The sequence below is a fragment of the Bos mutus genome, chromosome 11, assembly GCF_027580195.1.
Source record: "Bos mutus isolate GX-2022 chromosome 11, NWIPB_WYAK_1.1, whole genome shotgun sequence".
Taxonomy (NCBI): domain Eukaryota; kingdom Metazoa; phylum Chordata; class Mammalia; order Artiodactyla; family Bovidae; genus Bos; species Bos mutus.
In genome coordinates, this window is record NC_091627.1 from 102922541 (window position 1) to 102949379 (window position 26839).

The 26839-nt window shown below is 41.1% G+C and overlaps 2 protein-coding genes across 2 annotated transcripts in view; both read right to left on the reverse strand.

Moving 5' to 3' along the window:
• VWA3B (von Willebrand factor A domain containing 3B) overlaps positions 1–26839 on the reverse strand; it is a 168149-nt gene that overhangs the window by 40803 nt on the left and 100507 nt on the right. The window contains exons 17-21 of the mRNA XM_070380207.1: positions 24147–24263; positions 22653–22740; positions 22414–22570; positions 13024–13142; positions 6785–6835 (exon numbers count right to left, since the gene is read on the reverse strand). Of these exons, the coding sequence (XP_070236308.1) occupies positions 6785–6835; positions 13024–13142; positions 22414–22570; positions 22653–22740; positions 24147–24263 (532 nt within the window). The remainder of the gene's footprint in view (positions 1–6784; positions 6836–13023; positions 13143–22413; positions 22571–22652; positions 22741–24146; positions 24264–26839) is intronic.
• Positions 20237–20563, reverse strand: LOC138990011 (histone H4-like). Its single transcript, XM_070380174.1, has one exon. It carries the CDS (start codon positions 20561–20563, stop codon positions 20252–20254), a length of 312 nt encoding a protein of 103 aa, XP_070236275.1. The 3' UTR covers positions 20237–20251.

The following is a 26839-nucleotide window of genomic DNA, read 5'->3' on the forward strand; positions in this document are numbered from 1 at the left end:
GGAGAAGAAAGAGAAAAGTAATGTGATCATAACAGAAAACATATGGAAAGATGGTTTTTCAGTTTCTCCCCTGAGAAACATCTGTCAGAGCAGATGTCAGGTGTTGACAGAATTGCAGCCACGCCTTCTTGTCCACTGGGGCTTTGGTAGTTTGCACAAGTTAAAAATAATCATCTCTGAGTCATGGAAGGCCCTTTTCCCCATTATTTAATTTGATGGTCTGATTTTATAGAACTTTGTTACACGAGTTGTTTTTTTTTTTTTCCAACAATTTTTTTTCAGCATGTTTGGAACCCATTCCTTTCTTCTTAGGTCTAACGTTTGGCAGAAGCAAAAGCAAGTTTCAAAGAGATTTCACACAGCTATGTCTAGCAGTGACTCTGGAAAACAAGCAAACACTAAACCCAAATATTTGTCTCAGTGCAATAATTCTTCTATTAGCTCATTTTAGCTACCTTTATCTCCTGTCCTCTTGTAAGCCTAAATAGGCCTATATTTTCTGGTTTCACTGATTTGGTTCACAAAGAACAGAAGCCAAACTTTCTATCAGCTGATGAACAGGCTGCATGATTCCAGGGAAAGCCAGTGGGGGGTGGAGGGCCCAAGTTCTAAATTCTATTTCCAGTCCCAGCTACTTCTGAGTCAGATATTCATGGAAGGAGGTACAGAGAGGGCGATGGATAGATTGAGTGAGGGAGATATGGGGAGAAGAACATTTCATAATTATCATTCTCTTATTGCTGAAGGTGTCACGTCTTTTTATTTTTTTAAGTGTGTGTTGTGTGTGTTGGAAGAGCACACTGTAAACCCAGCACAATCACAGGACTCAATTCACAGATAAACTTGTCTCCAGAAGACAGCAAAAATCCTTATTAAAAATCTAAATGGGAGTGATGTCAGGAAAATAGTAAAATGAGAAACCCCAGACCTCATTCCCCCACAGAAATGCCGACAATAATATGTGGACAAACTGCCTTTGTGAGAATTCTAAGAAGCCAGTTAAAAGGTACCAGCTCGGAGAAGGAAATGGCAACCCACTCCAGTATTCTTGCCTGGAAAAGTCCATGGACAGAGGAGCCTGGCAGGCTGCAGTCCATGGGGTTACATGACTGAGCATGTGTGCATGAGGGTGGAGGGTCATGGGTTGGTGGCAATAAACTGGTAGAACTAAAAAAAAAAAAAAAAAAAAAAAAAAGGTACCAGCTCTCCAGGTGTTCAAAGCCAAGAAGAATGGGCACTGAAGTGTGTATTTGGAACATTTGTTGCACTTTGCCTGGCCTAGCCCCTCCCCTTTCTTGGCACGTGGGGAGCAACTCAGAGGAAATCAAATCCTGGCTTCTCCGAAAGAGAAGAGTGGAACATGTATGCAACATTTTCGCCTTCTGTGGGGCTGCTTGAGAGACTAGCTTTTGTCTCACTTGACTCACAGTGCCAATAAAAATGGCAGCATACTTTGCATGCCAGGTTACTGGCAGCTGAGAGCAAAGGCAAGTTTCATGGCTGGTTACAGCACCAGAGATACTGCAGTACCCAAAAAAGACACCAGGGGGAGGAAAAGACTACCCGCTCCTGAGAAAAGACAGGGGCAAATCTCTTTGACTGGGAAATTACACACACACACACACCACACCACCACCACCACCACCACCACTCCTAGAGAAGAAATACCCTCAGAAAAGTTGTGAGAGGTTCCTAGAATCTCTAGTCAGAATGATTGGTGAAGGTCTTCCCCTATAAGAAGTCATCTATAAAGACTGGGACAAGTGTCTGCCTTTCCAAATGTCCAGATCTTGCCTAAAAGTACTAAGGAATACAGAGAAATAGAGAAGAGTGGCCTAATCAAAGGAACAAAATAAATCTCCAGAAATCCACACTAAAGAAAAGAGCTATGAATTACCTGACAGAGAACTGAAAATAACTGTCTTAAAAATGCTCATTGAGCTCAAAGAGAATACAGACAACTAAATGGAATCAGGAAAATGATGGATGAACATACTAAGAATATCAACAAAGACACAGAAACTATAAAAAGAACCAAACTGAAATTCTGTATCTGAGAAATACAATAACTGAAAAATTCACTGAGTGAGTGAGTGAGTGAAGTCGCTCAGTCGTGTCTGACTCTTTGCGACCCCGTGGACTATAGCCCACCAGGCTCTTCCGCCTATGGGATTCTCCAGGCAAGACTACTGGAGTGGGTTGCCATTCCCTTCTCCAGGGGATTTTCCCAACCCAGGGATCGAACCCAGGTCTCCTGCATTGCAGGCAGACGCTTTAACCTCTGAGCCACCAGGGAAACCCGAAAAATTCACTAGAGAGCTTCAAAAGATGACTTCGTAAATCAGAAAAAAAAATCAGAAAATTATGACTATTTTAAGTCATAAATTGTTACAAGAGACAAGGAAGGACATTCAGCTCAGTTCAGTCGCTCAGTCATGTCTGACTCTGTGACCTATGGACTGCAGCACACCAGGCCTCCCTGTCCATCACCAACTCATGGAGCCTACTCAAACTTATGTCCATCAAGTCGGTGATGCCATCCAATCATCTCATCCTCTGTCGTCCCTTTCTCCTCCCACCCTCAATCTTTCCCAGCATCAGGGTCTTTTCCAATGAGTCAGTTCTTCCCATCAGGTGGCCAAAGTATTGGAGTTTCAGCTTCAGCCATCAGTCCTTCCAATGAATATTTAGGACTGATTTCCTTTAGGATGGACTGGTTGGATCTCCTTGCAGTCCAAGGGACCCTCAGGAGTCTTCTCCAACACCACAGTTCAAAAGCATCAGTTCTTTGGCACTCAACTTTCTTTATGGTCCAACTCTCACATCCATACATGAGTACCGGAAAAACCATAGCTTTGACTAGACAGACCTTTGTAGGCAAAGTAATGTCTGCTTTTTAATATGCTCTCTAGGTTGATCATAGCTTTTCTTCCAAGGAGCAAGCGTCTTTTAATTTCATGGCTGCAGTCACCATCTACAGTGATTTTGGAGCCCCCAAAATAAAGTCTCTCACTGTTTCTACTGTTTCCTCATCTATTTGCCATGAAGTGATGGGACCAGATGCCATGATCTTAGTTTTCTGAATGTTGAGTTTTAAGCCACCTTTTCCACTCTCTTCTTTCACTTTCATGAAGAGGCTCTTTAGTTTTCTTCACTTTCTGACATAAGCATGGTGTCATCTGTGTATCTGAGGTTATTGGTATTTCTCCTAGCAATCTTGATTTCAACTTGTGCTTCATTTAGCCTGGCATTTCTCATTATGTACTCTGCATATAAGTTAAATAAGCAGGGTGACAATATACAGCTTTGACGTACTCCTTTCCTGATTTGGAACCAGTCTGTTGTTCCATGTCCAGTTCTAACTGTTGCTTCTTGACCTGCATACAGATTTTTCAGGAGGCAGGTCAGGAGGTCTGGTATTCCCATCTCTTTAAAAATTTTCCACACTTTGTTGTGATCCACACAGTCAAAGGTTTTGGCGTAGTCAATAAAGCAGAAATAGATGTTTTTCTGGAACTCTCTCTCTTTTTCGATGATCCAATGGATGTTGACAATTTGATCTCTGGTTCCTCTACCTTTTCCAAATACAGCTTGAACATCTGGAAGTTCATGGTTCACTACTGTTGAAGCCTGGATTGGAGAATTTTGAGCATTACTTTACTAGTGTGTGAGATGAGTGCAGCTGTGTGGTAGTTTGAGCATTCTTTGGCATTGCCTTTGAGACTGGAGTGAAAACTAACCTTTTCCAGTCCTGTGGCCACTGCTGAGTTTTCCAAATTTGCTGGCATATTGAGTGCATCACTTTCACAGTATCATCTTTTAGGATTTGAAGTAGCTCAACTGGAATTTCATCACCTCCACTGGCTTTGTTCGTACTGATACTTCCTAAGGCCCACTTGAGTTCGCATATAAGAAGGACATTATATAATGGTAAAAAGGGTCCATCCACAAGGAAGATATGACAGTTATAAATATGCACCTAACTTCACAGCTCCCAAATATAGAAGCAAACATTAATAGAATTGAAGGGAGAAATTGAAACACGATAAGAGAAGATTTCAATTTCCATTTTCAATAATGGATACAATCACCAAACAGAAGACCAATGAAGAAACAGAGGACTTGAAAAACATGATAGATTAATTAGACCAGACATACACAGAACACACTACCAACCAATAGCAGAATACATATGCTTCCTAAGCACACGGAACATTCTCTTCAGGATAAACCACATGTAAAAGCACAAGTCTTAAAAGTTTTAAGATTAAATCATATAAAATATATTCTCCAATCACAGTGAAATAAAACTCTAGTTTTATTTCTAAAACTCTAAATCAAATATGTGGAAATTAAACAAGATGCTCTTAAACAACCAATGGGCCAAAGAAAAAATCATAAGGGAGACTGTAAAATATCTTGAGCTATTTTAAAATAACAATATAACATATTAAAATGTCTAAGACATAGCAAAAGCAGTCCTAAGAGGGAAATCTACAGTGCTAAAGACTTATATTAAAAAAGAGAAAATACTCAAATCAACAACCTAACTTTACACTTCAAGGAAGTGGGAAAATGAAGAATAAACTCAAAGTTAGCAGAAGGAAAGAAATAATAAAGATGAGAGCAGAAATAAGTGAAATATAACAGTAGAAAAAAATCTATGAAACTAAGAGTTAGTTTTTGGAAAGAGCAGCAAAAATGACAAATGCTTATTAGCTAGATGAAGAAGAAAAAAGAGAAAAGTCTAATAACTAGAATCAGAAAGGAAAGAATGAACATTACAACTGTTATCAGAGAAATAAGAAGGATATTTTATAAAAGGCTACCACGATCCATTATACACCAACAAAGTAGATAACGTAGAAGAAATGGAAATTTCTATAAAAATATAACCAAGACTGAATCAGAAAGAAATAAAAAATCTGAACAGACTTGTAACTAGTAAGGAGATTGAATCAGCAAACAAATAATTTCCAACAAATATGAGCCCAGTACTATATGGCTTCCATGGAGAGAACTACCAAACATTTAAAGAAGAATCAACACCAATCCTCCTCAAATAATTCCAAATATTGAAGAGGAGGGAACATTTTGAAACTCATTCTATGATGCCAGTATTACCCTGATACCAAAGCCAGACAAAGATACTACGAGATGGAAAACTACAGCCCAATATTGCTTTTGAACACTGATTCAATACTAGCAAACAAAATTCAACAACACATTAAAAGAATGAGACACTGAAGAATGAGACTTATTCCTAGAATGCAATATGTAAAAATCAGTCAATATAATAAATCACAGTAACAAAATGAAGGAAAAAATTATCATCTCAATGGATACAGCAAAATCATGATGAATTCAACACTCATGATTAAAAATGAAAACACTCAACAAACTAGGATTATGAGGAGACTACCTCAATATGGGGCTTCCCCAGTGGCTCAGAGGTAAACAATCCACCTGCAACGCAGGAGACACAGGTTCAGTCCCTGGGTTGGGAAGACCCCCTGGAGAAGGACATGGCAACCCACTCTAGTATACTTGCCAGGAAAATCCTGTGGACAGAGGAACCTAGCAGGCTAAGGTCCATGGGATTGCAGAGAGTCGGACATGACTGAAGCAACTGAGCACAAGCACTGTAATATAGTAACGGTGTCATAACTTACTCAAAATCATGCTTTAGACGGTAAGGAGGGAAGTGATGTCATGAAAGACAGTGGAACAGAAAAATCAAGGAATTGGTCTTTTCACCAAAACAACTACTTGATAGAATTAACTGTTTTGGAACTCAAGAATGTAGTTGAATACTTACATAGCATTCAGAAGAACGCCTGATGAAGAGAGAGGCTGACATGTAGGGAAATCTCTGTCAGGTGACTGGCTGACCACAGGGATAACAAAACAATACTTCAATGAACACGCATGATAAAGAATACAGTCTTTGCAAAATAGGTGGAAAGACATTAAACAGACAACTGCAGCCTTCATCAAGCAACAGTAGCAATTTCTGGGGAGGGTAGAGAATCTAATTTCCTGAGTTACTGTTACAGTGTCCAAAATGTTCAGTTTTCAACAAAAAATTACAAAGAATAACAAGAAACATGTATGCATACAGCCCATTCACAGGGGGAGAAAAGCAACAGACACATAAAGTTCAGACACTGGATTTGGCAGACAAAGACTTAAAATAACTTTCTTAAAAGCCAATCCTCAAATTCACACTGAACTTCAAGGGGCCACAAATAACCAGAACACTTTTGAAATAGAAGAACAAAATTGGGAGACTTTCAAAACTCACTATAGCCCGCTAGGCTTTTCTGTCCGTGGAATTCTACAGGCAAAAATACTGCACTGGGTTGCCATTCTCCAGGGGATCTTCCCAACCCGGGGATGGAACCCAGGTCTCTTGCACTGCAGGCAGATTCTTTACCATCTGAGCCATCAGGGAAGCCCAGAAAGCAGACTGGTAGTTACTAAAGTGGGAGAGAGGAATGGGAAGGAGTACTTAGCAGGTACAAGGTATTTTCTGAGATGATAGAGAAGTTTTGAAAGTAAAGGAACGTGTGGCTTGCACAACATTAAAAAACTTTTTTTTTATTGGAGTATAGTTGCTTTAGAATGTTATTTTCTGCGGTACAGCAAAGTGAACTAACTCTGAAAACTTAAGTATTACCGAGTAGCACATTTAAAAACAGTCAAAAGAAACTGTTAACTGTAGGTTATATGAATTTCACCAAAATTAAAAAGCAATTTTAAAGATGAAAAGGAACTGGCTTACTTTTTTTTTTCCTCTGGAGATAATGCTCGCCAAACAATTTTATTCAAGCGCCTGTTTTAAAAAAAAGTCAACAATAATTATTTAATAGCAATACTTTACTCCAGAAGAAAAGGCTGACCCCAGGCAGGGAAAGCCCAAGCCACGCACCCCCACAGGACCGCACCATCGCCACTTGCTTGGAGACTGGATGTGAGGGTCTCCCTCCCTCGGCATGACTGCAGAAGCTTTATGACTCTGTGGCAACCATGCTAAATGTGAAAGGAGGGCATAGTTCTCAGCTCCATTAGGTAAAACCCAGGCTGAGAAAAGGCAGCAAACAAACTGGTCCTCATTACCTCTGCATGAAGATATTTTTAAACATCTGATTTTCATCTTAAGGAAAAATACAAGTGTGCCCTTAGCCTGCCTCCTGTAGACATTTTTCTGTCTGGATTTGCAGAACAAAAAAGGGTTAATAGGGTCATAAATAAGAGAACTGGGATACACTTTAGAGATCAACCAGCCTGACCTCCTCGTTTTCCAAATGTGGCGGCTGAGGGGGCAGAATGATGAAGCGCCTTGCTCATCCAGCATCGAGAGTTGGGGCTGAGACTAAGCTCACTGAACATGTTTGCAGAAAGATTCTGGAAAGGAGAAAGTTGGAGCCAGTGCTTTCAGTTGGGTAGTTATAGCTCCTTTTCTTGTTACTAATCAGTGGTGCTCCAGGAGCACCAAGCACAGAACACTGGATCCATGGGCTGTGAGCTGTGTCCATGAAAAGAAAAGTCTCAATAAGATGGAGTGGGAGAATACTGCCACTCCCCAGGAGGCACGCTCCTAATCCTTGGGCCCAGTGTCTGTGGCACAGGGCTCTGGGAGCATACTTTGGGTGGTGTTATCTTGCCCTGATCACCCATCATGAGCTTGGGGAGGTCATGGAAAGGGGGTCTAGTGTGGTGGTAAAGAGCACAGACTCTGGAGCCACTGGGCCCAAAGCTCAGTGTTCCCCTCTTATTATCCAGTAGACTTTGGGCCAGTAGCCAACTTTTCTGTAGAATGCGGATAATAACAGTACCTCCCAACCAGTGTTGCAGTGCAGATTTAACAAGCAAGTGTATGCATCGTACATAGAACTGTGTCTGACACAGGTAAACGCTCTGTAAGTGATAGAAAGTGTCAGGAAGCAGGAAACAAGCCAGCTCTGCCCCTGTCTCCTTTGATAGTTTTGGTTCTTTGTGGCCTCTTTAGAAGGGCTTCCCTGGTGGCTCAGACGGTAAAGAACCTTCCTGCAATGCAGGAGACCAGTTTTGATCCCTGGGTCAGGAAGATCCCAGTAGGAAATGACAACCCACTTAGGTATTCTTGCCTGGAAAATTCCAAGGACAGGGGAGCCTGGTGGGCTATAGTCCATGGGGTCACAAGAAACTGGCTTTCTTTAAAAAAATTTTATTTATTTATTTATTTTGGCTGCCCTGGGTCTTAGTTGCGGCACGCAGGGCTTCCCTGGTGGCTCAGGCAGTAAAGAATTCTTCTGCAATGAGGGAGACCTGGGTTGCAATGAAGATTCGATCCCTGAGTTGGGAAGATCCCCTGGAGAAGGAAATGGCAACCCACTCCAGCCAGTATTCTTGCCTGGAGAATTCCCATGGACAGAGGAGCCTGGCAGGCTACAGTCCATGGGGTTGCAAAGAGTCAGACACAATTAAGCGACTAACACACAATAGGATCTTTAATCTTCATTGTGGCATGCAGGATTTTTTTGGTTGTGGACTGTGGGATCTAGTTCCCTGAGGGATCGAACCTGGGCTGCCTGCATTGGGAGTGTGGAGTCTTAGCCACTGGACCATCAGGGAAGTCCCAATTTTCTTTAATCATGTGGTTGACTAAAGAGGGCTTCTAAAACTTGTGTGCATTTATGGAAAATAAAAAACTATTTAAAAATATTTTAAAATTTAAACCTTGAAAGTGGAGGCAATGGAAGAGAGAGGCTGGGAATGTAGACAAGGGCTTGGCAGACTCTGGTCTGGGTTCAAATCTCAGAGGCTCTGCTTTACTGCTGTGTGCTCCTATTACATAACTTAAAAAATATTCATTTATTTGGCTGTGTCAGGTTTTAGTTGCAGCACTTGGACTCTCTAGCTGTGGCATGCAAGGCTCAGTAGTTGTGGCACTCAGGCTTAGTTAGTTACTCCATGGCATGTGGGATCTTAGTTCCCCAACCAGGGATCGAACCTGCAACCCCTGCAGTGCAAGGCAGATTCATAACCACTGGACCACCAGGGAAACCCCTGTTATGCAACTTTTGAAAACTGCTTTCTTACCAATAAAACAAGGATAACACCACTTACTCCTGGCATTGAGGGGATTAAATGGGCAGTATGTATAAAGTGATCAGAAATAACTAAGGCTCATTCCTTCCAGGTTCTAAAGAAGAGGGAGACTTAGAAATTCAGGAATGGTTGGTGAATGTGGGTCCAATTAGCTATGACATGTCTCTAATTTTATTTTTAAAATGAAAAAAAAAATGCTTACCACAGTGCCTGTCACGTACTAAGTGCTCAAAGGTTAGTGTTTTTATTTATTATTATTATTATTTTGGCCATGCTGCATGCAGGTGGGATTTTAGTCCCCCACCAGGCATTGAGCCCACACTCCCTGCATTGGAAGTGAGAAGTCCTAACCACTGGACTGCCAGGGAAGTCCCCCGTCTCTAATTTTAATTTGTTTCTTCAGAAGATATTTTCGTAAGAGGGTATGTATTTCATATCCCCTATTATTCCTCCATTTGCCATCTTCACTGAACTATTTCAAAGCACACAGCAAAAGCAAGCAGGCATGAATTGAGGGTCGTGGAGAGTATATGAATCCTGGCTCCACTAGCGTGGAAGGCAGCCGCAGGAACGCCTTTAAAAGCGTGGGATGAGAGCCGTCCGGGATACTGGGGTTTGATAAACCACAATCTTCCTCTGTTTTTAGGAGAACCAAACTTGACCTCAGGTTCACCATGAACATAGCTACAGAAAAATCACCCAAGAATCTAGCCAGCACTGATATCCTCAGAGCTTATGTGCAGATACACAAAGTCAAAACTGCTCCTGCAATTCTTAAAATACTGAAACACAAGGGAATTAGGTGTGACCAAAATAGCTAGTGTCACTACTTTGACCAAAGGACTGTGAGCTTCCAACTTACTTGGTCATCCCCAACCATACAGACTTAAGAGTTCTATCTGGCTTACCTGTGGTGGGAAACTCCTTAGAAATGTTTTATTGGGGATGAGATGGGGATAAATCAAGTTTCACTAATTTTTTTTCATGGTCTGCATAGCTTTAGAAAGATGGAGCAAGATGGAAAAGGGAACTGACATTTATACCAGCAAACAAATACTATTAAACACAAAAGATCAGAAGCTTTGTTCTATACAATATGAATGTTAATATTATTAAAAACAATATTAAATAATTCATTTAAAATAAACATCAAATTAATGATACCAAATAATATACATTCAATCAATATTAATCATATTAAAGTTAATGCTAATAATCATATTTAAATTAATAGTATTTTATTATTTTAATAACAATATGGTATAATATTTCTCTGAGGGTATTAAAGACTTTTCCAGATTCACTTATTGGAAGTAAGAACTGGGACAAAGGACTACTAGGTCTGTATTTTGGTTTTGCTATGAATGAAGGACTCTCTTCTGCCTAGGAACAGAGGGTCTCTGTCCTTCTGGAAATTCTCAGGAAAGGGTCATCTTAGTGGAAAGAACTATTTGACTTTTCCATCCCATGTATTTATGGTTATTTTAGCATCAGCAGATTCAGGGAATGAAAGAGGGAAGTAATTAACATTAGTTGCTCTTTATGTATATAATTTACATAACCTTCAAACCAGATTTTTGCAAATAAGGAATCTGAAGCTCACAAGTGTCACATGATCTGTCAAGCAACTGTCAGAGCCAAGAATGAAACCCCTGAGCTGTCTGACCTCAAAGCCCCAGCTTGTGGCCCTGTAGTAGGCTTTCACAGACCAGGTAATCACAGCACTCAAATATTTGAATGAGTCAAGCAAATTAAATTATAATATAAATGATATCATTATATTATATTTTATATAACTGAACTAGATGAATTTTAATAACTAAACCTGAATTAGATCAAATTCAAATTAAATTCCAACAGTCAAAATATATACAGTGACACCTGCTAGGAAGAGGAGACCAGGGGGAAAGCCAGCAGCCCAGAGTCTGCCCTGGGGGCTGACATCCTCACAGGGGAAAGGCAGGCCTGCGTTGAAGCTGGGAGCACTCCCAAGCACCACAGTCAAAGTGGGTGCTGGAGAGTCGCTGGGGAAGGGCCTCTGGGTTGGGCGGGGTGGGTGGCGGTGGCCATTGGTGCTGAGGCAAGAAGGGATGAAAGAGGATAGCTGGGTGGGTGGGCAGGGAGAGTGGCAATAGAGCTTGGAGGCAAGGGAAGGCCTGCCTGGTGCAGAGGAAGAGGCAGAGAAGAGGACCAGACAGAGCAAAGTCTCTGGCCCAGCAGGGAGGGTGACCCTTGGGAGAGTTCAGCCTGCCTTGGAGGGAAATGAAGGGCCCACAAAGACTCAGAAAAGCCTTGAGGCAACAGAAGGAGCCCATGCAACACAGCCTCAGTTCTTAGGTGAGGGTAGCAGAAGAAGCTCAAGTGTAAGCAGATTTGGAGAGGCCTGAGATGGGCCTAGGAGAAGGCAATGGCAACCCAATCCAGTACTCTGGCCTGGAAGATCCCATGGACGGAGGAGCCTGGTAGGCTGCAGTCCATGGGGTCCTGACGAGTTGGACACGACTAAGCGACTTCCCTTTCCCTTTTCACTTTCATGCATTGGAGAAGGAAATGGCGACCCACTCCAGTGTTCTTGCCTGGAGAATCCCAGGGACGGGGGAGCCTGGTGGGCTGCCGTCTATAGGGTCGCAGAGTCAGACATGACTGAAGTGACTTAGCAGCAGCAGAGGTGGGCCTAGTACAGAAAGGCCAGTCTCTGGGCTGGGTCTTGCACTCCAGGTGGCAGAAGTCAGACCTTATATTCAGTTGGTCAAAAAAGTCTATTTGAGTATTTCTATAACATGTAATGGAAAAATCCGAACTTTGGGACCAAACCAATACTTTTTTGAACACACACTAGACACACGAAAAAATGACAGTAGACCAGTAAGGGCTGGCCTGGGCCCTGATCACTTTTGTTTACTTTGATTTTCCCCAACCACATGGTAGTAAATGAAAACCCAGTTGCACAACTTCCAGAACCAAGAATAAGAACTTGCCTGGAGGAGCTGGGTAACTCAAAGTTCAATCAAGAGTGTGCATAAGGAGTAATTAAGTGCTACAGGGCAGGGTGGGGAGGTGACTAGAGAGCTGGGAGAGGGTGAGATTCTAACCACAGAGCAGTAATCTCCACTCTGAGATGGGCTCCCAGGTCAGGCCTGAAGGAGCCAGGCCCCAGGAAGGGGCTGGGATTCAAGGACCCTGGGTTTCTTTCCCATCTGGATCTCTTCTCCAGCCTGGCAGTTGCCTGCCAAATCCTGGGTTATCTGCCCTTGTGAAGACAGGCCCCCTAACTCAGCATGAACACAGTGACTATTTAAGAGTACAGTTTTCACTGCAGTCAACTTGGTCATCATCTTGCTTTTGATTTAAAAATTGTTTAAATAAATTATGTCATTATTGTGGGGTTTTATTAGTCACTTTACAGAAAGTTAAATGCTAAAATGGTCCAGTTCACTCTGCTAAAAAGAAAGCTTTATGAGTTCATGGAGGGACTTCCCTGCCAGTCCAGTGGTTAAGACTGCACCTCCTGAGGCAGGGGGCTGGGGTTCGATCCCTGGTCCGGGAGCTGAGGTACCATATCCCTTGTGGCCAAAAAGCCAAAACATAAAAAATAGAAACAATATTGTAACAAATTCAATAAAGACTTAAAAAAAATGGTCCACATCAAAAGAAAATCTTTAAAAAGAAAAAAGTTTATGGAAACATGAGATGTCTACAGAGTTTGGAAAGGAAAGATGGTTTCTTGAAAACCCTACTGGGCACATTCAGGTAATGTACTTAATGCAGCACAGGCATAGAGGAAGCCCCTTCTGTTAGCTGGGGCTGCTGTTAACACTTCTTATGGACTATTGTTAAATAGCTGCTCCAGATGAAAATTTTAAGCTAAAACAAGAGAAAAGCCAAAACAAATTCGACATCCATTAAAGAGTAGCCAGGAGTAATACTCACTTTTCATAGGACTTAATTGCCTGTTCCACTTTTTGCTTGTAGATATTGAGCTTCACTCCTTGGGGGTTAATTAAAGTCATCTTATTTGTGTCATTGCACACATGTGCCAGTGGGAACACCTATACGCCAATGTCAAAGGAAAGTGTCACTTAACATGTGCCTTCAAAACTCCATTTAATGGTTGTACAATATGTTTCTCTGGCTAGAAAATCAATACTTTAGATTTGTAGAGAAATTAGAAAATACAGAAAATAAAAAATAAAGAAATAAAAATCAGAGATATCATTGCTAACTTTTTCCTTCCAATTTTTAAAACCACATATTTTAAAAATAACCATCACCTCAAAAAACTATTTCAGGAAACCCTAATCAAAACCAAGTATTCTCTTCATAAGACTCTGTCAAATTGATGGGCATGAGCAATAAGAAATAGAATCTCATTGCTGCTACTTTGTAAATGACTAGTTAGGTTCTTCCCTGATGGCTTAGATGGTGAAGAATCCACCTGCAATGCAGGAGACATGGGTTCAATTCCTAGGTTGGGAAGATCCTCTGGAGAAGGGAATGGCATCCCACTCCAGTATTCTTGCCGGGAGAATTCCATGGACAGAGGAGTATGGCGGGCTAGAGTCCATGGGGTCACAAAAGTCTCAAACATGACTAAGTGACTAACACTTTCACTTTTCAGTTGGATTCAACATCTTTTTCAAGTACTTATTTTAAATTTGATTTTCTCTTGAGAATATATGATTATAATTAATGTCTCTGGGCCATTTTCCTTATCAATTCGGAAGAGATTCTTATACATGTAAAATAAAGACAGCTTAGTGATCAATGAAACCATGCTCTGTAACAACAGTAGAGAACCAGAATGAGAGGGCATTTAAAAAAAATTCTGTCTGCATCTGATGCTTGCTTCTTTCTGGGTTTGGGGATGTCTCTGATTCCATGCTATGTTAATAGGACCTGTAATAATTTACTTTTTGTTGCTGCTTAGTTGCTAAGTCGTGTCCAACTCTTTTGTGACCCCATGGATTGTAGCCCACCAGACTCCTCTGTCCATGAGATTTCCTGAGCAAAAATACTGGAGTAGGCTGCCATTTCCCTCTCCAGAGGATCTTCCCAACCCAACCATCGAACCTGGGTCTCCTACATTGGCAGGCAGTTTCTTTGTCACTGAGCCACCCGGGAAGCCCAGTATTTCACTTTTACCTATTTGCATATTATTTATCCTCCCTTGAGCTTCCCTTGTGGCTCAGCTGGTAAGGAATTAGCCTGCAATGCAGGAGACCTGGGTTCAATGCCTGGGTTGGGAAGATCCCCTGGAGAAGGGAAAGGTTACCCACTCCAGTATTCTGGCCTGGAGAATCCCATGGACTATATAGTCCATGGGGTTGCAAAGAGTTGGACAGGACTGAGTGACTTTCACTTATCCTTCTTTAGAAATGTAAGCTCCTTAAGAGCAGGAACTTTGTTTCATCACCTCTTTATTTCTATCACCTGAACAAGGCTTGGCCCTTTACAAATATCTGTTGATAAAGGAATAAATGTATGTTCCTCAAAAGGTATATTCCATATCTTAATATTCATATGCAAAAGAAAGTCTAACAGGAGAAATACTGAGATACAGTGGTGTTTCAATACTGCATGTGATTCCAACCACAAGGAGCATGTAGGCACTTTAGAAATATGGGCAATCACTTTTAAGAAGTAAATTTTTACTTTCATTCCAGATGATACAGAGTTCATGCTTCCCTTTGCCTCCAAATCATACAAAAATTATATTGTTCTTATTTAAGAGAAATGCATAGAAATAAAAGAAGGAAAATAAGAAGGAAAGAAAGTAAAAGAAAGATGCATCGATATATTTCTATAGAGAAAAAGTTGAACACGTCAGCAGGACTGAAGCTGCAGGTTTGTTTGTTGGCTCTTGTGTCCAAAGACGGCAGGGGCAGAGGGAGCTCAGCTCCCAGGAAGCAAGTGGGACTCTGAGTCAGGCTCAGTGCCTGAAGCTGGTGCGTGAGGTTCTCTCACCCCTGCAAGAAGGCCCTGCCTGATGAGAGAGAACGCTCATGTAGCTTCACAACCAAGAACTAAACCAAGCCACCCTCAATCTGCACTAGCCCAGTATCATCCTGGGATAAGAGCTCTAAATGCCAATGACTGGGGAATAAGGGGATGCATTTAGGTAACTGCAAAAAAAAGAAGGCAGAGGAAAAAACAGATTTTTTTAAAGTCTTATTAAAAATGAGCCAACAAACTAAAACTCCTAAACACACACACACAAAAATGCCCCAAATGGTAGCTGAGCAAATCAACAATCTGAATATCAATTCACTTGAGTAGAAATTAACTTTATGACCACCTAACAATAATTTTATATTAATTTTGATTAAAATTAGTGATTAAGTTGCTCCAAGATGTAACAGTTATAAGAAAGTGTAAGAACAAACAGATGTGCCATGAAAACAAATGGATGAGAAAAAGAACAATATTTTGAATAATAAAATAACATCATTAAAAAAAAAGACATTGAAATTGAAAACTATGTATGTTGATTTTGCAATTAAAACCTCAAGACCAAAACAAACAAAATAGCCAAAGATTCAGGAAACTGAGAAGGAAGCAATTAAGTTAGGCTGAATAGTCAAATCTTGCTACTTGTAAGACAAAAGAATTCATCATGTGACCTCTAAGCAAGCTTTGTCCAAGAGAAGGAGCCTGAACAGTGGGTTAAAAGGTGAGTTGAGGTGGTTGAGCAGTTAAGAATCCTCCTGTTAATTTCGGGGACATGGATTTGATCCCTGGTCAGGGAAGGGTCCACATGCTGCAGACCAACTAAGCCCACGCGCCCTAGATCCCAGGCTCTGAAACAAGAGAAGCCCACGCGACGCAACTAGAAAAGGCCTGTGCAAAGCAATGAAGACCCAGTGCAGCCAAAAATCAATCAAACAAAAAATAAAGGTGAGTTGACTGGATTTTGAATATTGAAAGAAATTTACAAAAGTGAAAAAGAAAAAAACACAAACAAAACCCACCATCTTTTAAAATACCACATAAAAAATAAATAAATCAATAAAATACCACATAAACTTTTAGAGGGAAAAAACAGCCTCAAAAAAAGTGAAAGATCCTACACTCTTATCCCTCCTGGGAAAAAGTTCCCTTTAGAAGTCTATAAACAGCTCTTCAAATTGCCAACTTATGGCTCAACTGCAAATCAACACCACAAAATATTTAGCAACATTATATGACTTCATCAGGATCTGCTGGACCCCTGCCAGAAGGTGTGTAAAGAAAACCCTTTGTTTAACGTTCTACCTCCCTCTTTCGTGGGTTTGGATCTCATCCCTTGCATGGCCATCTTGGACTTCAGGGTGGTAGCAGTTCAAATGTGGCTCATGTGCACCCACTCTCATTCCTTTCTGTGTGCAGATTGAGGGAAAGACAAAGTCATGCTCCACACCTTCAGTCTGTGGTCTTAGTTTTTACAACATGGTGATCAGCTGAAGGTCCCACGGGACATTCTCTTTATGATGCCAAGTTTGGTGTGACTGTGAGGTCATAAAGGGCATTCTCACAGGGACTTGGGGGATCAGAATCCTGGCTGTTCAGCTTCTGTAGGGAGGCAGGTGGGGAGGGGAGTGCAGTTAATGAGGAAACTGACATTGCTTAAAAGGGAATGAAACCACTTGGTCACATGTCCTTTGAACACGTTTTACTTTTTACCTCTTATAATGGAAATCAAGCATTACTTACTTATGGCGGGGCCCTTCTGGACAGTATTTGATAATAAAAGGGAGCCTCAAGGTATTGCCTATTTTAATCCTCTTGAGATTAACCTAGAAGCCTTACCAAATTAATGATAATCACAGTCTGTGTGAGATTGTAACTCGAGGGAGGAAGAGCAGAGTGAGAAAGGCAGAGGGGCAGAGAGAGAGTCACTGACTATAACTGCTGAATCCATGGACAGCCTCAATTTGGGCTGGTTCTGCTAGAATTTTTCCCACTGTTAGACCAGAGACACTCCTTAACCAATAATTTTATCAATAGTTGAGAACAGTTTTATCAATAATGATAATAGTGTTTATCTTTTGCTGTCTGCCAACTCCTAAGCCCTCTATATATTTTCTCATTCAATCCTTCCATATACAGACATTGAAATGCAGTTTTGTTACTTGGTTTTCCTCTCCACTGAACTCTGTAGTTTTTTACTCTATTAAAAAATACTAGTTTCTAAAACACAATACATGTGCAAAGTAACCATTTTCGAAATATGTAAAATACTAAAATTATATAAATTCAAGTAATGGCTAAAGCTCCAACATTTTTAGAAATTTATCTATATTGTAAAATACTGTGTCTTAAACTCCACCAGATTTGAGTTCTTGGTGATTGAGGCATGAAATGAGCATAACTTTGCTATTTTAAAAGACGTGTTTGCCAAGAATGTGAATGATGTAACCAAAATTTTAAGAGATATATTTAGCTTACATAAAAAACTGTTCTCAAACAATAAAAGAAAAAAAGTTAAATTTGGAGTACCATTTCCCCTTAGCGATAGGCAGGTTTTTTTGTTTTTAATGTTACTGCTCTAAGTGACAGCTAAGATGTAGGGAAACAGGCACTCACAAAATGCCAAGTAAACTGTCGAATAATGCAGGGAATAGCTAAAGTAATTGTAGTAATTCATATTACTGAGTATTATTACAACTATTAAAATTCATCCAAAAATGGTCATTACAGGGAAATATGTGCCTAACATATGCTAAATGAAGAAAGTGGGGCACAGAACTGTCAGTTCAGTCACTCAGTCGTGTCCGACTCTTTGGGACGCCATGGACTGCAGCACACCAGGCTTCCCTGTCTATCACCAACTCCCAGACCTTGCTCAAACTCATGTTCATGGAGCTGGTGATGCCATCCAACCATCTCATCCCATCTTCCCCTTCTCCTCCTGCCTTCAATCTTTCCCAGCAACAGGGTCTTTTCCAATGAGTTAGTTCTTCACATCGGGTGGCCAAAGTATTGGAGCTTCAGCTTCAACATCAGCCCTTCTAGTGAATATTCAGGACTGATTTCCTTTAGGATTGATTGGTTTGATCACCTTACTGTCCAAGGGATTCTCAAGAGTCTTCCCCAACACCACAGTTCAAAAGCATCAATTCTTCGGCATTCAGCTTTCTTTATGGCAACTCTCACATCCATAATGACTACTGGAAAAACCAGCTTTTCTTCCAAGGAGCAAGCATCTTTTAATTTCATGGCTGCAGTTACCATCTGCTGTGATTTTGGAGTCCAAGAAAATAAAGTCTGTCACTGCTTCCATTGTTTCCTCACCTATTTGCCATGAAGTGATGGGATTGGATCTTAGTTTTTTGAATGCTGAGTTTTAAGCCAGCCTTTTCACTCTCCTCTTTCACTTTCATCAAGAGGCTGTCTTTGCTTTTTGCCATAAGGCTGGTGTTATCAGCATATCTGAGGTTATTGCTATTTCTCCCAGCAATCTCGATTCCAACTTGTGCTTCATCCAATCTGGCATTTCTCATGATCTACTGTGCATATAAGTTAAATAAGCAAGGTAACAATATACAGCCTTGATGTACTGCTTTCCCAATTTGGAACCAGTCCGTTGTTCCATGTCCAGTTTTACCTGTTGCTTCTTGACCTGCATACAAGTTTCTCAGGAGGCAGGTAAGGCGGTCTGGTATTCCCATCTCTTTAGGAATCTTCCATAGTTTGTTGTGATCCACACAGTCAAAGGCTTTAGCATAGTCAATGAAGCAGAAGTAGATGTTTTTCTGGGATTCTCTTGCTTTTTCTATGATCCATTGGCTGTTGGCTATTTGACTTCCTCTGCCTTTTCTAAATCCAGCTTGAAGGTCTGGAAGTCCTCGGTTCACGTACTGCTGAAGCCTAGCTTGGAGAATTTTGAGCATTACTTCGCTAGCGTGTGAGGTGAGTTCTCAGATTCTTTGGCATTGCCTTTCTGAACTGTAGGCACTGTCATTAGTTGTTACAGTAGTCCAGGAAGAATTGGACCAGACCACATTCTTGCTGTGTTTATAAGCGATCCCACAACATTTTGAAAATGAGAAAATGATGCAAACTGGTGTTTATATATTTATCATTAGACACTGACTGAATTCAACACCTTCACTGTTTTTCAACTAAATCATTTCTTCCTATACATATCCCAGAGCTTGCTGCCAGATTGGGCAAGGAGAGGTCTGACTGGCTGTGAGTAATGAAAATGCGAAGGCTGTGCACATCCCACATGGCTGACTCTGAACACAGGTGCAGTGCTAAAGCTTAAACCTCTGCTTGTATTTATTTATTTAAACAAGTTGTGTTTATTTAATTTTTGGCCGCACTCCATGGCATGTGGGATCTTAGTTTCCTGACCAGGGATCAAACCGGAACCCCCTGAATTAGAAGGCAGAGTCTTTAGCCACTGCATCACTGGGGAAGTCCCAAACCTCTGCTTTTTAAATAGAAACATTTCCAGGTTTCCATAGAGCAAACTGAAGGCAGGGCCACAAAATTAACTGGCAAAGAGGTGTGTCAATAAGATCATTCATAAACCCATGAAAATACATTACTTACAACAGGGTAGGTTACATCTCACAAACTTCAATCTAAACTTTTAGAAAATAAAAAGATTATTTTTAATGTAAATTTTATAAATGAAATTTGAATTTGTAAATTTTATGAATGAAATTTTCTGGTATGGAATGATATTCAAAATAGATTGTTGAGTAAAAATCAAGGCACAGAGTATCTTCAGTTCAACTTCATTTGGTAAAACAAAACAGAGAACAAAAGACAATATATGTAATGAGAAAGCTTTGATCAAACAGTCATCAAATAATTAATCTGTGAGAAATTATATTCTAATGTTTCTTTCTTTTCTACTTATCTGTATTTTCCAATTTTCTACACAATGAATACATACAGTTTTTGTATTAACTGTCCTTTAAAATTTTTAATTAACTTTTCTATCAACACAGTTTTCAATGCTATTATATTTGAAAGCAGCAAAATGTTATGCCCTTAGCAGCATCCCTAACATTGCTTGTCAGCTAAATGATGAGATAAATAGTCACCTCACTAGGTTGCTTTAAGTTTTATTTTTGTTGTTGTTGTTGTTGTTGTTTTTTTTTTTTTTTTTTTGTGGCCCTGAAAAGGGCCTTTAGTTTTTCTAAACGTTTCAAGCTAGATGCTTTGCTCAACCACCAAAACCGTAAAGGGTACGGCCCTGACCTTTGAGCGCGTAGACCACATCCATGGCGGTAACAGTCTTGCACTTAGCGTGCTCCGTATAGGTGACCGCGTCCCGGATCACATTTTCCAGAAACACTTTCAGCACCCCACGAGTCTCTTCGTAGATAAGACCAGAGATACGTTTGACGCCTCCACGACGAGCCAGACGCCAGATAGCTGGCTTAGTAATACCCTGAACGTTGTCCCGCAAGACTTTGCGATGGTGCTTAGCACCCTCCTTGCCGAGGCCTTTGCCACCCTTCCCACGACCAGACATGGTTGCTGTCGCAATCTGCTTTAAGTTTTAGATCAGACACTTTGATGAGATAAAATGCTTCTCTCAGAACCTAGTACGAGGGACTTTCCTGAGGTCCAGTGGCTAAGACTCCATGCTCCCAACACAGGGGGCCTGGGCTTGCCAATCGTTGGTCAGGGAACTAGATCCCACATGCTTCAACTTCAGATCCCATGTGAAACAACTGACCCGGTGCAGCCAAATAAATTAATAAAAAATATTAAAAAAAAGAACCCAGCACGAGGGCTCCTCACATACCTGATTAAAAGACCTTGCCATGGCCTGTCAGGAGTAAGTGACAGGGATGGGTGCAAGCCCAGGCTACCTGGTCATAGAGCTATGTGCTGGACCCAGATTAGAGCAAAGCAGGAAGCTTTGATGAGATGCTGTTGAAGATAGGATGATGTGTGATGTTGTAGTGGCCTTTCCAATGATGCAAAAACTATTGTTCCCACATTCTTTTTTTTTCCAAAGCAATTGGCAATAAAGAGCTTTAAATTCCAGATTCATCAAATAGCTAAAGCAGTTTTACTCTGTATATGACTTGGTGATGAATTCATTGTTTTGAAAGAGCTAAGGTTAAAGTTATCTGGTCCACTGAAAACTGAACGTGCCCCAGCTGAGCGACTGAACTGAACTGGAATGAACTGAATGAAGAGTTGCCAGGGCAACCTCTCTGCTCAACACTTCATTTCCAAGGTGACAGATTTGATGCTGGTCCAGGAAACATGAAAACCAAAACAGCATTGTGTTCCAGAAGAAGAAACAGCCCATACATAAGTCATGAATGAAACAAATGGCTGGGGACAAAACCAAACGATGCTTTACAATTCTACCCAGACAGACGTGGCCGCACACAGGACACTGGAGTAAAAGTAAATTAAAATTCTCAGTGAAGGAAGTTAAGATCCATGTTTCCTTTTCAGCTCCATTCTACTTTTTGTCTACTTTTCCAAAAAACTGTTAGGTCCAAATATAAAAGCTACATATCTCACCCAGAGGGTTTGTATTTTTCAATCATTGTTTTCCCATTCTTTTCTTTAGTTGAGGGTCTCTTCCAGTTAGAGAAAATATTAAATAAAAGATGTATGTGTGCTTTGAGGGTGAAACTGGAATTTACTGCACTATTATTTGCTTCATTGTCATGATTCTTGCTCTTATCAATAATGGAATGAGGAGAGCATGTGTGTACTACGTGCCCACAGGCTTGTGGTGAGAATTTACGATGCCACAGAAGGCCCTGAGCATGAGTGCCCGTGGTGGAAGGCACGGGAGAAAAATACATGTCCTGTTTCGCTGGCTTTGCTTTCTAAACACAACCCTCAATACTCTTCCATTTATTTTCCTTCTTGAAAATCACGCAACATGTTTCTCTCTCTCAGCCCCATGTGGTTCTCCTTCCCTCCTTTTGATTTTTTCCATTGGAGACTTTTATGATGGAAAAGATGCCACTGTATTTAGGAAGAGAAGGTAAGCAAAGGAGGATCATAATTTCCCACAAGTTCTCCCTGACCTTTGATATTGAATGGTATTCTCTCATGACTCGTGACTCTGACATAGAGGCTTTTCAGACATTTCTGCAGCTCCACACTGCCATCCATTAGCAAGGAGCCATGAACTGCCAACCAAACAAAGGCCAATTTCTTCTCAGCTTAGAAGCAAAAATGCTTAGAGCTTCTCCCTCTACTTTTCATTGTCTTTATGAATAATTTTTTCCCAATGGCTGAAATACATTTCTATTACAACTGTACAAGACATTAAGTGGACTACTTTCTATGTAAGCAGGAAATGAAAAGTACATCAAGCAGGGACGTATAGAAAATCAGTTCTACCTCATCAAAGACTTTGGAAACAACGTGCTTGTCCAGAACAGGGACGTAGGTGGAGCTGTGAGGAATGGCAGCCATGGACAAAGCATCCATGATGGTGAGCTTCTTGGCTGCCAAGCCGTGGATCTTGAGCCAGGTTGCTGAAGACATTCCTGCAGAACTAAGAACATGAGACTGTGACGTTTTAAGACATATCAAACAAACACATAACAAGCCTGTCCTAGTAAAACTGAAGTACTCACTCTTGGTCATAAACTTGGCTTCCTTCTCGAGTCAATCTTTCTAATGACTTGTCATCTGGAAACTCATTTGTCAGCAGGATGCCCATTTCTGTAGAAAAGAAAATGGAAGCTGTATAATTTCCTCACATGTGGGGTTCATATCAAAATGCAAACGGATCACACTCATCTCTGGGTTCAGTGTGTCTGAGGACTAATGAATGGACTAGATCTCCAAGAGCTGATCTCTGAGTGGGTTCTAGGCAAAATGAATTTGCAATGGACACTAAAGGCTGATACCCGGGTAATAGGGTACTCGCATTGTTTAACTAATCTACCTCACCCCATACCCACTGAGATCTCTCTCTGTGGAAGGATGAGATGGACTCATTCTCTCACACTCCAGAAAATGTATCTTCTAAATGTCAAATAAGAATGCCATGAGCCAATAATTATTCAGTGTTGCCCTCATTAGACTCCCCCCAGACTATATAGGACAGCCTCGTTCAACATTTGTTTTTGACAGTTTCGTCCCTGATTCCTCAGCTCTATGTGGAAAACCAAAATCCCTACTAAGTCCTATTTAGTTGTAAGTTCAAATTTTCAAACTATTATTTGGAATTTTTAATGTCTATTTTTATAGAAGCTTGGATTTACAAATGAAAAGCAATATTAGCTAATTGAATTAGTAGAAGAAGGGGTGTTTGGGAGTGAGCTAGTTAAATGCCTAAGAAATCACATCTCAGTCATCATATGATAATCCTTTTAAAGGACTGTGCACGTAGTAGATTTAGGAAATATGGAAGGTTAATTAAAATTGAGGAAAAGGCACCCCACAGATCAGCACTGAAGAACACAAGGTTTGATTAAGCTATGGCTCAGTAACAGCAGGTATAAATTTGTCCCTCATGCGCTTCCTCCTACTTAAGGGGTTGTGCGGATGTGTGTGTTTAGCCGGGGGCTTATTATTTATTAACTCCATGAAACTTAGGGAAAAGTGCTATAGGAATTAAAATGTTAGGAAATTAAGTCTTTAAATTTACTATTTTAAAAATAATGATATCATCAATAAACACTGAGTGGAAAAGTCGAATTTTCCTCATATTTAGCCCCCATAAGGCTGACAGTATGGATCAGAGAGGGGCTTGTCAGATGGTACCACCTGTGAATGAATGGAAGAAAATAAACCAACTGTTCACAGTTCTGAGAGCATGAGGTTCTCAAATTCAGAACACGGAGTGGCAGCCAGCACCACCACTAGTGCCAGTGGTTACACGAGCCAAGGGTGTATTAAACACCCAGGGACTGATAAATGCAAGTCTGGCCCTAAGGAAGGCCCGTTCGCTAAAGCAAGACAACCTGACTTATCAGGGAGTCCTTTGAAGAGGTAGAAACCTAGACTCACTTAAAAATGATCTGCATCCCCTCAATCTCTCTCCTCAGCTCTTTCAGGAGAAGACGCACTGGGGAGGGGAGACCAGCTTGGGCTTCCTGATGTATAGACCCTCAACAGCTTACCCCTGTCACTTGGCATGTTCCAGCTGCTAGAACTGGAAAGCCTGTCCCTCCTCTCACTGCAGGCTGAGCTCCTGAGGGTGGACAGCTGGCTTCTGAGCAGGCTGGTTTTGGTTGGTTCTGTGGGTGTCACAGGGAGAAGGGTTAAAGGAATTTGGGATGGAAGGAGGTGCTTCGGGAGATGCAGCTATGTCCTTGGACCTTTAAAAAGAAAGCAGGTTTAGTCTCCCAACCCTCAGGGGGACGGTGCTGCCACCAAGTAGATGCTGTGTAATGGTGGATTCTACTGATCTGAGTTCAGGCTCTGCCCCTCCTGGATAAAGATCTGCTTCTGAGTTCCTTTAGCTTGTTGGCAGAAATTATTTCCTTGTGGTTGGAGGACTTAGGTTCCATTTCCTTGCTGGCTGTTATGCAGGGGTCTCAGCTTCTTAATCACCCCCATTCCTATTCATGGACCCCTCCCTCTTCAAACCAGCAATGGCACACTGATTTCCCTCTTGCCTCAAATCTCTGACTTCCTCTTCTGCCACCAGCTGGCAAAAGCCCCCGCATTCAAGGGCTCATGTGAGTACATGGGGCTCTCCTAGGAACCCTGGCTGAGGGTCACACATAACATAATCAGGGAAGTGATGCCCATTACCTTCACAGGGTGCAGGGTTTAGAACGGGACCTCTTTGTAGGTCATTTTAGAAGCTCTGCCCACCACAGCTGCTGTCTACACTTTTATTTGTATTCTTTTCTACCCTCTGTTGGGTCCTTTCAACTAGCAAGTAGACACTAAGTAAATAATGACACTGAATCTGTGTGCTTTACAGCAGGGTTCTCCAGTCTTTGCATAATGATCTGAGGTGGAGCTGATGTAATAATAATAGATATAAAGTGCACAAGAAATGAAGTGCATTTGAATCATCCCAAAACCATCCCCACTCACCCAACCCCAGTCCGTGGAAAAATGGGTTTCCATGAAACCGGTCACTGGTGCCAAAAACGCGTTGGGGATTACTGCTTCAGAGGATAATGCATTTGCACCAAGACATTTGATTACTTTTCCCATGGGATCACAGAAACCACACTAATTGTAATTGTTGTCTGTACTTTGTGATCTGGAGGCCTTTATGTAGTACCAAAGCTTTATGTAGTATTTGTAAACGAAATGTGTCCTGTTTTCAACAAGAAGGGACTTAAGATCCTTTCTTACAAGAAATTAGAGTGAAAATTAGCTAATAATCTGCATTGCCTTTCACACAGAAAGATAACCCCAGCAGTTTCCATGTGTGGAGTCAGGAGTGTGCTATGTGATAGTCACTGCTTTTCTAGGCAACAAATAGGGTGATTCCTGTCTCCATTGCTTCTGTAACAAGGAATTTGGAAGGGTAAATTTTCTCAGGAGCTGTGTCTGTGAGCAAAAGAGACAAATGATCCATATAGGAGAGGTGAACTCCTGTTTCTCACTATACCAGCAGGCCATCTTGATCAAAATTGCTGGGTACAAACAACAGATGTGTCCAAATGAAAATGAAATTTAGCTCCCAAAGTTTCCAGACATGAAAACTGTACTATTCCCAAACTGCAAATAATGAGTGAAGACATATTTATCTGGCAGTGGATTCAAGCATTTAACTACTCCCCCAGCTCTGTATAGTCTAACACCACATTTCATCACTCTTCTAAATTAAAAATTGAATCAGAATAAAAACTTGGCACAGGGCTGCCTAACAAGAGCAACAAATCCCAAATCTAAGTGAAATGGTGCAAGTGACAAAAGGCCATTAAAACATTCAGGATGAGTAGCAAGTAGCATTTCTAGCAAAAGTCAGGTTCACTGGAACGACCAGGCAGGAATGGCAAAAGGGATGCTGCCACACAAGTGGCCAGAATGGGAATCCTCTTTGTCCCCGTGGGCTTAAGACAGAGACACGAGGGCAAATGGACAGAACATGAAAGAGGGACCAAGCTACAGCAAATACTTCTTTGGTCTCTATGGGTTTAAGGCTCTCCTCCTCTGCCCAGAGACATGGGGAGACAAAAGAGACAGTGTGTGTATGGCAGAGGAAGCCATCACAACCTTCCTCACTGAGAGACATGTAGCATCCTAGCCTGGGGAAACTCCTCTGGTCTCTCAGGAAGCACCATAAAGGGACCAGTGGGAGCCGCAATAACATCAGGTAACCAAGCACCAAAATGATACCACAAAGGCTGTCAAAATGAAATGACCATTAGAACCCACAAGAGCAGGCCAAAGTGAGACTTATGTGTCAACTTTAAACAGGACAACTGCTATCTAAAAGATATAAATAGCAGCCAGGGTCCCTAACATAAAAGAACATTCAGGAAACTATAAAAAAAATCATCCATCATATCAGGAATCAAGAAAGTCACACTTTGAAGGAGAAAAAACAATCAAAGGATGTTAATACCATGATGAATCAGAAGCTGGAATTCTGACAAGGATCTCAAAGAAGCTGTCAGAAAAATGGTTCAGCCATTAATTATAAAATTCCCTTGACACAAATTGAAAAATCTCAGCAAAGAAATAGATGTTATAAAAATTTCTAAGTGGAAATTGTAGAACTGAAAAATAACAAATGAAAAACATTTTGGGTGAACTCAATAGCAGGGTGAAAATAGCAAAGGGTACTATTAGAGAACTTTGGGAACAGAATAATAGAATTCAGCCAATTTTAACAATAGAAAAC

Bases quoted from the DNA above. Each gene is read 5' to 3' on its own strand.
- LOC138990011 (XM_070380174.1), bottom strand. From the start codon at position 20,563: ATGTCTGGTCGTGGGAAGGGTGGCAAAGGCCTCGGCAAGGAGGGTGCT.